The sequence below is a fragment of the Taurulus bubalis genome (assembly GCF_910589615.1).
Source record: "Taurulus bubalis genome assembly, chromosome: 8".
In the NCBI taxonomy this organism is placed as follows: domain Eukaryota; kingdom Metazoa; phylum Chordata; class Actinopteri; order Perciformes; family Cottidae; genus Taurulus; species Taurulus bubalis.
This window is the reverse complement of record NC_136596.1, coordinates 23439180-23453307: the sequence shown is the minus strand read 5'-3', so window position 1 is coordinate 23453307 and position 14128 is coordinate 23439180. Positions and strand designations below refer to the sequence as shown.

Below are 14128 nucleotides of genomic sequence, written 5' to 3'. Positions count from 1 at the left end.
TTTCATCATCTTAGTGTTTACAGTCCATTGCACGTTTTTATACTTTTATACAAGTTACATTTAGAAAATAAATGAGAGACAAAAATCTGCTAAAACAAACAGAGAAAAAGAAAAGTGTGTGTGTGTGTGTGTGTGTGTGTGTGTGTGTGTGTGTGTGTGTGTGTGTGTGTGTGTGTGTGTGTGTGTGTGTGTGTGTATCTGTTTATTGAATAATGTTATTTCACAGTCTGTCTTTGGGGTGAATCTTATGCGGTCTCTGATTGTAAAACTGAATGTTTTACCATGTCCAAAATAAGTTCTATTGTTGAAAGAATTAATGTGGTTTTGGTGTATTTCCGTCACATACAATGTTAAAGAGACGCACATGCTCCGATTTGATCTTTTACTGTAAAGTAATACCCAAAAAAGGTTATTTCAGGTCAAAAATATACTTTTTCTCAACGTCTTAACAAAACTGTACTGTACTATCGTAGATGTGTGTAAACTGTAATAACGCTTCCAGTTTAATCTATAACTGTTAATAACTGACACATGCACATGAACGACAGCCTTAAAAAAATCATAAACTGGTGCAGAAATGATATGACAGCAGGATAAACAACATGATCCACATGATGGAGGATATTTAAAACTGTAACAGCTGCTGCTGAAAACCAGAAAGAGAAGTTCTAGATGCGGTCAGATTGGTTTGGACGAGTCCTCAGCATCAGCAGCTGATCATTTGTTTCTGCATTCCTCCAACAAAAAGATTATTTGTAGTCTTCAGTTAGTTGCTGCTCTGCACACAAGAGGTCACCGAGGCCACATTGAGTCTGGTGCGTCCTGTGGAGTGCGTCGGGAGCGTTCCAAACGCTCTTTTGGTAATTTGCTGTTCAGGCTCCTTTGGCTTCACAATTCTCGGTGGAGCTGCGAGAACAGTTTTCAACGCCTTATTCTGCAGACTTTTTTCTGCACAGCTGTCATTAATACCTCGACCGCTGGTTGAAAAATCTGCCTTATGTGGGAGAATAAAGTTATTGTTGCTGTTAAAACTATAAGATAAATTACACAACCGAGGCGGCAACCTCCGGTTCTGAAAATGCAATAGTCGGCAATTAATAAAAGCAGCAATGTGAAGCGCCATACGAGACTAATCACAACTCTTTTGAGCAAACGTACACATTTGCATCCAAAATGAAGGCACAGAAAAATAAATCTAAGAGCCCAATATGATCAGAATCCTAACACAATAATTCACCGTCCAACAATGAGGTAAACAGAGGAGAGTAGAGCTGAAACAAGTGGTTTCCATAACCACAGATAAAGCCCCTGCACACACATTTCTCTTTTTCGAAGATAAGAATATATCGTAGCTTTTTTAAAGCTGCAGAACAATTCAGTTCTTTGTTTTGTTTTTAATTAAGTAATGCACATTTTTTCAAAAGCTTTCTGTAATGTATTTAATTGTTTTAATCCAGTCCTCATTTTACTTGAAATGAGAGAAGATCAATTATTTATTATTAGAGTATGTATTACTTAATTTTAAATCTGACAATAAATATTGTTAAAATATTGTTCTATTGAATTTTCTATATTTAAAATGACAGTTAGTTGTTGACTACATACAGACGTTAATATAACTGTTAAGCTACTTCAATATATATGGGACTAAATCTTAGTGCACGTTAGACATTAATGTGATGTCCCGGACGTTTACATGAGGAAATTCTCTAACTGGACCTCGTTGAATTTTAATTGAATACCCCTGATTTATTGTAAGACATTTACTTTCAATGAAGTATTACTGCATAGTGGCACTGATCCTCTTAATGCACTATGTGATGTGAGAGTCCATATGGGGTTGTTTCCATGTGTGGAGCAGTGGTCTGATGCTAGACGGGTCGACTCATCCGGAGGCCTCCCCTCATCCTGGCCCCCAACCGGCCCGCTCACCCTGGGGCGTCCCGTAAGCCAGCCTCCCCCTCCTCTAACTCCTCTAGTCTCCTCTCTACTCCCATTTCTTCTAGCTCCTCCTCATCCCCCTCTTCTTCTAGCTCCTCCTCATCCCCCTCTTCTTCTATCTCCTCCTCTTGGCTAGGCATGAGACGGTAAGCTTATTTATTCACCAGGCCATTCAAGGTTCTCATCAAAAGCAAAAGATTAAAAGAAACACACCACGAATCAATTCATATACAATTAAAAGCATTAAAGCGCCAAGGGAACCGTAAATTAAGACAAACTAAAATAGAATTAGACGGGAATAAAATATAAGACTAAAAGTTAGAGTGCAGTGTAAGAAAGAACTACCTGCGTCTTTGTTTAATTGAAGAAGATTCTGCTTTTCAATTATTGATTAGTCCAATGTACTCACTCTGTGCTTGTATTGGACAACAGTCCCCATGTCACATGGTTATGTAGCATTATGTTTCATCTGCATAATTCTGATAACTTATTTTGTTGTTTTCCAAAGAGCCTCCACTCCTCTTCAGGACCCCAAAGAGCCGATGGAGGTAGACCCCCCGGAACCACCGGAGGAACTCGGCGAGCCGATGGAGGTCGACTAACACACACACACACACACACACACACACACACACACACACACACACACACACACACAGACACACACACACACACACACACACACACACACACACACACACACACACACACACACACACACCACTTTCTTCTTAAAAAAAAGAAGAAAAAAAGTTACTTTCTCCTGCATGTATACACACACATACACACACAACTTTCTTCTTAAAAAAAAAAGACGTTTCTTTCTCCTGCATGTATACAAACACACATAAGTTGTTTTAGATGCATTACTTTTTTAGCTGTGGTAAGTTGTATTTCATGTATTAAGTTGTTTTAGCTGTGGTAAGTTGGATTTCATGTATTAAGTTGTTTTAGCTGTGGTAAGTTGTATTTCATGTATTAAGTTGTTTTAGCTGTGGTAAGTGTGTGAGTTGACTGATAACGAGTTGATCACTAACGTCCTTTTCTATTACTTCAGTTGTCTCACTGACAGCTAAGATGATGAAACCCAGTAAACATAATCTATGTATGAAGACTTACAATAATAAAAGTAAATTAAATGTAAATGAATTATGTAGAGCTGCTCATATCCAACATAAATAACCTGAACGTTTATTGGGCAACCTGTCCTTCAGAGTCTGGGAGAAGATGAAGGACCAGGTCCACTTCAGTCCTGTCATTCTGGACCCAAACACTGCAGACGGCAGTCTCTATCTGTCTGGTGATCTGACCAGTGTGAGACGTGGAGACACAAAGCAGCTTCCGGACAATTTAGAGAGATTCACTCATTGTGCAGATGTTCTAGGATCTGAGGGCTTCAGCTCAGAGAAACACAGCTGGGAGGTGGAGGTGGGAGACCATCCTGTCTGGGATGTAGGTTTGGTTGAAGAGTCAGTTGACAGGAAGGGAGAGATACTAGTTTCACCAGAATATGGAGTCTGGTGTTTAATTCATCACAGTGGAAAATACACTAATGGAGATAGTCAGACTGTCAGAGTGGAGAAGAGTCTCCAGAGGATCAGAGTCCAGCTGAACTATGGCAGAGGGGAGGTGTCCTTCTACGACTCTGAAGACATGACTCACATCTACACTCACAAAGACACTTTCACTGAGAAACTCTTCCCATGTTTCAATATTGTAGAGGCTGGTGATGCTAAAACTGCTGAGATCAAAATCTGTTAAACTGATATTTCTCTGTGATGTTCAGACATGTTTGTGTTTGTTTGACTTCACTGTGTCAAGATCTCATTGATATAATCAATACAACCAACAGTTATAACAGAAACAAATATATGTAACACTCAAACTGCTTCACATCATCAGATCATAAACTTTCACACAGAAACAAATGATAATTCAATAATAACTAAATCAGCATCTTGTGTTTCATCAGAACTCAATCTCACATTTAGTGAATCCACTAAACCAAATACTTTGTTTCCAGTTGTGTTTCTTTAACTTTGATCATCATCCGATATCAGTTTTCTTTCATATAATTTTTGGATCTTATGTTGAGTTTAAATGTTATAATTTCAGTGTTTCACACTTTACACTCAGAGTCTCAGAGGTTCAGTGAATCAAAACACATTATATGACTCTGATTAATTATCTTTTTATGATTGAAGTTGTTTTTCTTTATTGTCTCTAATGAATAATGCAAACCACCTTTTTTTATTTTTTGTTTTCATGTAATTGACTGTAAAACATGAACACATGAAATATTATTTTAATCTGAAATATATTTTTGGAAATACAGGTAAAAGCCAGTGAATTAGAATATTTTGAAAAACTTGATTTATTTCAGTAATTGCATTCAAAAGGTGTAACTTGTAAATTATGTTTATTCATTGCACACAGACTGATGCATTCAAATGTTTATTTCATTTAATTTTGATGATTTGAAGTGGCAACAAATGAAAATCCAAAATTCCGTGTGTCACAAAATTAGAATATTACTTAAGGCTGATACAAAAAAGGGATTTTTAGAAATGTTGGCCAACTGAAAAGTATGAAAATGAAAAATATGAGCATGTACAATACTCAATACTTGGTTGGAGCTCCTTTTGCCTCAATTACTGCGTTAATGCGGCGTGGCATGGAGTCCATGAGTTTCTGGCACTGCTCAGGTGTTATGAGAGCCCAGGTTGCTCTGATAGTAGCCTTCAACTCTTCTGCGTTTTTGGGTCTGGCATTCTGCATCTTCCTTTTCACAATACCCCACAGATTTTCTATGGTGCTAAGGTCAGGGGAGTTGGCTGGCCAATTTAGAACAGAAATACCATGGTCCGTAAACCAGGCACGGGTAGATTTTGCGCTGTGTGCAGGCGCCAAGTCCTGTTGGAACTTGAAATCTCCATCTCCATAGAGCAGGTCAGCAGCAGGAAGCATGAAGTGCTCTAAAACTTGCTGGTATACGGCTGCGTTGACCCTGGATCTCAGGAAACAGAGTGGACCGACACCAGCAGATGACATGGCACCCCAAACCATCACTGATGGTGGAAACTTTACACTAGACTTCAGGCAACGTGGATCCTGTGCCTCTCCTGTCCTCCTCCAGACTCTGGGAGGCACAGGATCCACCATGGTATTTCTGTTCTAAATTGGCCAGCCAACTCCCCTGACCTTAGCACCATAGAAAATCTGTGGGGTATTGTGAAAAGGAAGATGCAGAATGCCAGACCCAAAAACGCAGAAGAGTTGAAGGCTACTATCAGAGCAACCTGGGCTCTCATAACACCTGAGCAGTGCCAGAAACTCATGGACTCCATGCCACGCCGCATTAACGCAGTAATTGAGGCAAAAGGAGCTCCAACCAAGTATTGAGTATTGTACATGCTCATATTTTTCATTTTCATACTTTTCAGTTGGCCAACATTTCTAAAAATCCCTTTTTTGTATCAGCCTTAAGTAATATTCTAATTTTGTGACACACGGAATTTTGGATTTTCATTTGTTGCCACTTCAAATCATCAAAATTAAATGAAATAAACATTTGAATGCATCAGTCTGTGTGCAATGAATAAATATAATGTACAAGTTACACCTTTTGAATGCAATTACTGAAATAAATCAAGTTTTTCAAAATATTCTAATTCACTGGCTTTTACCTGTACATTAAGAAAATAAGTTTTAAGGATCTGTTGAACAAAAATTATTCAAAAATAAATCCACAAAAGTTTTAACTGAATGACATCATCATATAAAAAGCTTTAAAGATTAAAGCTGTGAAGTATTCTGGTGATCAGCATATTGTTTTATGATATATTTTAATCTTCTGATGATTTTTTTAGTTTGTGATTCCTTGTTTTATTTTGTGTAAAGAAATGTTTTAATTGTGTTTTATTTCAAGATAAGATCAAACTTTATTCATTCTGAGGGAAATTGATGTTTAATAGTTTCAATACAAAGTGTGAAGAGTGTAAATATAAAGTCTAAGAATCTAAAATATATACAATATGAACAATTCAAAAATCAGGTTCACAGTATGGGTCATAAAAATATAAATGTGTTTTGATTCAGTTTGTAATTCTTTCAAACTTCTTCATATTGTTTATGATGATATTTGTAGTTTTTAAATGATCAGTAACGATGTTTGTGATCAAGAGAAAGGAACTTTATTTTAAAATGTATTGTTTCATTAAATCAACTATATCTTTATAAATGTACATCAGATGGATGATGATTCATGACGTGTAAATAAATCAACAACAGTTTTTATTCACAATTTTCTGTGTGAGGTTGTTTACAGTTTCTTTTTACAAACATCTGTGAAATATCTATGTGACAAATTACAAAGAATACAAATACTGAAAAACAATTATACAACCAGTTCATAATTAAAGACAATATGTAATATTAGGTTAAATCTAGATTGTATAAATAAATAAGATTCTCTTTAGTTTTTCTTATACATAACTACAGATGTATACATACATATATCTTTTTTTTCACACATATATACAAACACTAATATACCTCAATAACACATCTTACTACTGGTAATATTGGCATATTAATAATTTACCTCCATAACTGCTGGTACTACTGTCATCTTTCTTGTTTTGTTGTTGCTTCTGTTGTTTGTATTTACCATGTAAAGTGCCTAGTTTAGAAAATGTATTATTATTATTAATAATGGCGTATATATATTGCAACATCTTACAGCAGCAGCCACACCATCAACATTTCTCATTCATATTATTTCTTTCCATTCGTTTTTTCTGGTTGAACCAAATTTTAAATATCAGGAGAAATCACATTTCGAAAATCACATTAACCAGCACATATTAATACTTTTAAAAGTATAGTCAAAACCAGCACTAAAACATTATAATAATCACCATATATATATAATGCATATTTGTGCAAAGATAAAAAAAAAAACCCAAAACAGTAAAGGTATGAACTTCCGATCACATTCACCCTCGTGAAGAAGTCAACTTTCCGAGAAGACCCTGAATGCAGCGTTGCTTATAGCAACCACCCAACTCGCTCCCTCGCGCCACACAATGCCGAAGAAGAAGGAGAAGAAACAAGATGAAGTCAAGAAAACACAGAAAAAGGAAAGCTCGTCGACTCCTGCAGATAAAAGCGGGTCCGAGGACAAAGAGAAGTGTTTGTATCTGATTCAGATACGATATCTGAACGAGCAGCTGGAGAGGTGAGTCACGTGATACGATGTGCTTCTTTAAAAGTGTGTACAAGCAGTACAACCAGAGGTGAGAAGTACTTCAGTACATTCACCAAACCCTGCAGGGAAGTGAAGTGCAATGTTGAGGTATTTCTATTTTCTGCCAACTTCCTGTACGTTCACTACATTTTAAAACAGGGAAATATTGCACTTCGTACTCCACTAATTACAATTATTTAACAGCTATTCAACTTTTCAGATTCAGAATAATTTATTTGCCAAATACGTTGCATATACAAAGAACCTGATGAGGTGGAAGCTGCATAACAATAAACAACAAATAAAAAAACATAAACAAGATTTCATACAAATAAAAGTGTTTACTTGAGTAAAGGCACAAACGGGTTGGCATTAAAATATACTTTAGGGACCGGAAGTTAAAGTATTCATTGTGCAGAATGGCCGATTTCAGAATAATATATATTACTGGATTATATGTATTGAGGCGTTAGTGTGTACATTGCAAGGTTGCAGCTGTTGGTGGAGCTCATCTTAACTACTTTATCTGCTGCGTATCTTTATAATCCCCCTGGGATCAATAACGTTTTATTTGAACCAATATTACCATTTATTTGTTGATCATATTTGTGTATTATTAATCTGAATCTACAATGTAATTTAAGTTAACAAAAACATGTAGTGGAGAGAGAGAAAAATAAGTAGAATACTTTCCTTTTGAATTTCAGTGGAAGTGCAAGTGCAAGTGTACAAGTACCTCAAACTGTATGAAAGACCTGATCTGGGCCTCTCTCCTCCTCCTCTTCCTCCCTCCCTCCCTCCCTCCCTCTACTCCTCCTCCTCCCTCATTCCTTCCTTCCTCCCTCCCTCCCTCCCTCTACTCCTCCTCCCTCATTCCTTCCTTCCTCCCTCCCTCCCTCTACTCCTCCTCCCTCACTCCCTCCCTCCCTCCCTCTTCTCCTCCCTCCCTTTCCTCCCCCTCTCCTCATCCATCCCTCCCTCCCTCATCCTTCTCTTACCTCTCCTCCCTCCCTCTCCTCCCTCCCTCCCTCTCCTCCTCCTTTCTCCCTCCCTCCCTTTCCTCCTCCCTCCTGCCCTCCTTCCTTCCTTCCTTCCTTCCCCCTCCTCCTCCTCCTCCTCCAGGTACCAGCTGGAGTGCGCCCGACAGGAGAGGCAGAAGAAGGAGCTGGACTGTCGGTACGGCGCGCTGGAGGAGGAGAAGCACGACATCGTGGACTTCCTGAAGCGCTCCGTGCTGGAGAAGGAGGCCGAGGCGGAGCAGCTGATGGAGCAGCTGGAGAGCCGGCGGCGGGCCGACGGCGAGGACGGAGCGGCTCTGAGGCGGCAGCTCGGAGAGCTGAGGGAGGAGCTGGGAGGCCGGGTGGAGGAACTCCAAGAGGAGAACACGACGCTCGGTGAGACGGAGCGGCTCTGGTGCAGGTCAAAGGGTGTCGAGAACTTCTGTGGTTTATTGTATTTTTATGTTCACGTACAACTGAAAACTCATTTCATAATACCAGTAAAAAAGTTGTTTGACAATGCCTGTCAATCAAGTTACACACTGCCGTGGTATTATTTTGTGTTTCCCATCATCGGACCTCATCCACCCATTATAACTCCTCACCATGGCAACAAACGAGACGGATGGCTGAAGGGTTTGGCTACCTGGACGCATTGAACACCTTGACGACACAAACTCACTGGAGGAGTTGATCTCAGTGAGTGAAACCACGAGGATTAACCCTCTCTCCTCTTCTCCTCCCTCTCATCTCCTATCCTCCCTCTCCTTTCCTCACTCTAACCCTCTCCTCCACTCTCCTCTCTTATCCTCTACTCTCTCCTTCCTTTCCTTTCCTCTCCTCTCCTCCTCTCGTTTGCTCTCTCTAACTCTCTCCTCCACTCTCTCCTCTCCACCCTCTCTTCTCTTATCCTCTACTCTCTCCTCCACTCTCCCCTCCACTCTCTCTCCTCTCCGCTCTGCCACTCCACCATCCTCTCCTCTCCTCTCCTCCACTCTTCTCTCCTCTATCTCCCCTCCACTCTCTCTCCTCTCCTCTCCTCCACTCTCTCTCCTCTCTCCTCCACTCCCTCCTCCTCCCAGCGGCGAGGCTGGCCGGTCTGGAGGAGTTTCAGGAGCAGAAGGAGCAGCTGACTTCAGACCTGGCGTCTCTGAGGAAGCAGCTGGCCGGTCAGGAGGCGCAACACGAAGCTGCCCTCCACAACCTGGAGATGAAAGCACTGCTGGAGAAGAAGAGGTTGAGATCTTATTCTATCTGTGACAACATGAAAATATACATAATATGTGGCTATAAAGCTGTTATGTACCGGAGTCATATTAAATAGATAAATAAACAAACGTCTAATTATCTCCCAAAAGCCTGCAGTATTATTAAATACTACGCCTGAATTATTCCCCCCAAAGGTTGGAGGAGGAGATGGAGGGCCACGTGGCGACCATGGCGGCTGAAGTGCAACACCTGGTGGACCAGAAGGTCCCGGCGACGACCAGGTCGGCCCTCCAGGAGAACACGGAGGTCAAGGCCCGGATCGGCCAGCTGTCGGAGCAGACCCTGTCCCTGATGGGGGAGAACTCGGACCTGCGGGAGCGCAAGAGTCGGCTCAGCGTGGACGTGGACCTCCTGGAGCAGATGCTGCGCGAGACGTCCCGCAAGAGCTGCGTCCGCAAGAAGGTAAGAGCAGGGGGAGGGAGGGAGGGAGAGAGAGAGAGAGAGAGAGAGAGAGAGAGAGAGAGAGAGAGAGAGAGGGAGAGAGAGAGAGAGAGAGAGAGAGAGAGGGAGAGAGAGAGAGAGAGAGAGAGAGAGAGAGAGAGAGAGAGAGAGAGAGAGAGAGAGAGAGAGACATAGCCAGCGGCTTTCAGGACCGGTTGAGACTCGATGGTTTTTACGCATGCGTGACGTCGTCCCTCCATCAGGTGGCAGAGCAGCTGACGGAGAAGTGTCGGCAGCTGCAGGCGGAGCTGGAAGACGGGAGGCAGCAACGCGAGCGGCATCAGAGCAAACACACCGGGGTCCTGGCCGAGATGGAGGCCCTCAGGTCAAAGTTCACTCTGTCTCCACTGTCCGAATATCGCCGACTCGAGCTTCCCGTGGCGTCACATTCATGTCAGACAAGAGAGCGAACTAGAACGTCTCAATCTGACTCACACTTTTTAAGTGTTGAATAAGGTATTAGATGAAGCAAAAGTGTTTCTTATTCAATCCGTGAGTATCTTGTAAGTACATGGAAATAAAGTGCAGTGAAATTAGAAATGCATATCGCAGCAACATAGTTGCTAAAGTACAAGCTTCAATCGGAGCATCTAGCAGTGAGAGTCCATGTTTTGGGAACCACAATGCGTTAGTCAGAATATAATATATATTGTGGGTGTGAAGCTTAAGCCAGTGAGAGGCTTTGATAATCAATACCTCGTGGCACTGAAAGTAAATACTGTAGTTTGAGACACACGAGAGCGGATGCAACTCTTTTGAGGCCGTGAAGCCGGTTCACACCTGAATACGGCGTCGTGCGTTTTCAGACGGGAACGAGCCTCGCTGTCCGAGCGGTGCACTGAAGGCAGAGCGGAGGTGAGCCGGCTGGAGGCGGAGCTACAGAAGGAGAGGAGGAGGAGGAGCAGGATGAAGAGCAGCATGCAGGAAGCTGCCGTGGCTCTCAGACAAGCCCTGATGGTAAAACTAAAACGAATAAAAAGCTGTCGCCCTGAACATCAGGAACATCTGCACACCCGACTGAAGGCGCTTATCGCTACTTATTTTAGAACAAATTAGAGAGATTTAAAAGTAGTCTGAAATACATGCACATACTGTATATAACTATTGGTCAAAAGACTAATTTTTAATTTTTTTAAATTAAAAAAACTATTTTTTGGTCATAAAAAAAGTCATATTAAAATGTTGTGGTCACACGTTCTAATCAATAAGACTAATACATTGATGTTTCTCATGCAAAAAGAAAAACTAACTTATACTAGAATAAGAATAAGTATAGTACAGAGCTTTATGAAAGTATGATTTAAACAAGACAACAAATGTGTAGTTGCACTCAGGTCTTCAGAGGACATAAGTGTAACTCTTCAGACTTCCAGTGAGCAAAAAGCCTGAGAGAGAGAAGGTAGAATATCAATAATATCATTTTGTAAATAAAACGTTTATTAGATGTCTCGTAAACCCACACGGGTAAATCAGTATCCTGGTTAGCTTTGCTGACCTTTTTTAAGTATGAGCAAACTTTCTGCAGTCAGGAAGTAAAACAAATAACTCAATAACCCAAACGCACGACTAGCTTGTGTGCAACACCTCCATTCTAAACACGGAGGGAACACGCTCTCAAGACAATCGGTGCAAGAAAGCATTAAAGCCAAATGGCTCAGAACACCACGGCCTTGTAGATATTCATGCTGCATACAACTATTAAATCCTATTACATGTAAAGCCAGCTGATATATCATTGTCACGATAAAGCTGAAGTGGACTGTTGCCTGCAGGATGCGCCTACAGACCAGGAGGAAGAGGAGGAAGACTCCGCCGTCCAGTGGAAGCGGCTGATGAAGAAGCTGCTGGTGGTTCTGGACAAACACGACCAGCCGGAGGAGCTGCAGACCTCTGACCCCTCAGCAGTCGGGTGACTGGACCTCATTCCTTTATTTAGCTCCGTTTGAAGGCTCGTTGGCGGCTCTTTGATCTGCACTGTGAGACTACGCTCAGTTACTGATAGAAAATGTGTCTTTGCAGAGCAGTGAGCCTGAACCCGGCTCTGAGCTTGCAGTTCGAGCTGGCCCGCTACAGGCCGGGCGATCTCGGCCTCGTACCCCGCCCCCAAACACAGAGCCGTCGCCTGCAAGCCGGGAGCAGCCGACCCCCACGGGCCCCGCACAGGTTTGTAGCATTGTAGAAACAGAAAATTATACTTTCAAACACTTTAAACGGGCTCTGGTGGAAAGAACGGCTGCAGTCCAATTGTCCTTTTTGGTTAGGAACCTTCCTACTGAGTGAATGACCCAGAAGTACCTTCCCATCTTTCCTTGACCCCGTGACGTTTTCCACTGAGGTTAAGGAAAAGTTTTTAGGGTTAGACCAGGGGTCAGAAACCTTTCCTATCAAGAGCCATTTTGCCCTATTTTCCACCAAATAAAAATCGTCTGGAGCCACAAAAGCTATTTGATATCATAGCTTACACATGTTTATATATAGTCATGTATGGCTCACGGGATAGAGTGGTCGTCCTGTAACCACAAGGTAGCAGGTTCATACCCGTCCTCCTCAGTGTGCATGTTGAAATGTCCTTTAGCAAGACACTGAACCCGCACTTGCTCCCCGGGCTCTTCACCGCAGCCCACTGCACCTAGAATGCTAAGTATGGTTTTCATGTGATAACTTTGTATTTAAATAACATAACTCTGAAATAAATAGGCCATGTCCACACTACTGCGTTTCCATTTAAAAGGCATATCTTTTGATACATTTCAGAAAATGCTGTGTGCTTGTTCTAGAGTCTTTCAACATCAAATATTTTGTTGTTTACTAATTTCTCGCCACATATCAAGCAGACAGGTCAGCAGCATCGTTGGCAGTGAAAACAAATGAATACGTCCGCGCAGAATTAAACTCTGTATTTTTAGCTGTGACTTTTCTTGTTTTTCATTATCAGTTGACAGTTTACTGAGGGTGGGGTTCTGCATATCATGAGTAGCCACCTGCAGGGAAAGACGCGTGACAGGATGTGACGCACTTTTAGTTAAAAACTAAATCAAAACTTTTTTTCAGTGTCACAGTATCACCCCAAACTTTAAGATAAGAGGTGTTCCCTTTGGAAGATTGTCCACAGGGCAAAAAAAAAAGATATCTTTATTTATTTTTTGTCAAAGCCTCAGGGTTGCCGACCCCTGGGTTAGACGTTAGGAGGTAATTATTTGACTATTCGACCGCAGCCAACGCCACCTTAGAGTTACATTTAGGATTCTTCTTGCAAACAAAATCTATAATTTGAGAAGAAAAAAAAATGACTGACTTCATTCACCAACGCAAACAAGACATTTGAAGTCACTAATTAAAGAGGATTCAGTTTTCGGTTGGAAATACTCTGCAGGGTTCATACACATGTTGACCAATGGATTTCCATGACCAAACATTGCGCAATCTCAGTGTGTACATAAAAAAAAGTGACAAAATATAGTATTTAAATTAACACTGAGAATGAGAGCGTATGCATGCTTAAATTCTGAGCATCTTTCTTTTAAAAGCATATTAATGATTTCAAACTCTGCGTAACTGAACGACATGAACATATGAATAGAACACATTTCCATGACTTTTGGGATTTTATTTTCTTCAAGGACTTTTCCAGGCCTGGAAATAACCATTTAAAAATTCCATGACCGTACAAACCCCGATACGACTCTGCTCACTTGTTTGACTGTCGTTGCTCCTTCCTTCTCCTCAGGAAGCCGTCCAGTCAGAAAACAGCCAGCTCCTTGATCCAGATGGACTCGGCTGTCGGACTCATGACCTCCAGAAAGTCTTTCACTAAACCCGAATAACGGGAACGCCACTCACTTCCTTTTCATGTTGGAGAAAACTTTGCATCTTCGATCCGTTCATGGAAAATGAGAACGTAGCAGTAAAAATCCAGACTGAGAGATTCATGAAAAGTTGAATCCATGGGACTTATGTTATGTTCTGCAGCGGTCAACATTTAATATGATGTTATAATATTATGATTGTTGAGTCTAAAAACATGTTTTATATGTTCAATTTCTCTTTTTCGCATCCAGTACCTTTAATAATTTAGCAAAATTCTTAAAAAAAAAACTATTGGTCTGTCAAAAATACAATATTTTGAAATGTGGAAACATATTTATTTTAGCCTTTTTTCTTCTGCTAAACACGAGAAAACCACGTAGAAACCCGACAGACGGAAAAGGGAAGATTACACTTGCAGTTTGGA

At 41.1% G+C, this 14128-nt stretch overlaps 1 protein-coding gene across 1 annotated transcript; it reads left to right on the top strand.

Annotated features, from left to right (window-relative positions):
- Positions 1-7028: 7028 nt before the first annotated feature.
- cfap157 (cilia and flagella associated protein 157) lies at positions 7029-13721 on the top strand (the record flags this gene model as incomplete). The annotated part of the gene is made up of 9 exons (XM_079222960.1): positions 7029-7180; positions 8312-8583; positions 9270-9423; positions 9591-9858; positions 10101-10222; positions 10704-10854; positions 11670-11806; positions 11917-12060; positions 13625-13721. The coding sequence occupies 9 exons, from the start codon at positions 7029-7031 to the stop codon at positions 13719-13721; spliced, it is 1497 nt and encodes a 498-aa protein (XP_079079086.1).
- Between the last annotated feature and the right edge of the window lie 407 nt (positions 13722-14128).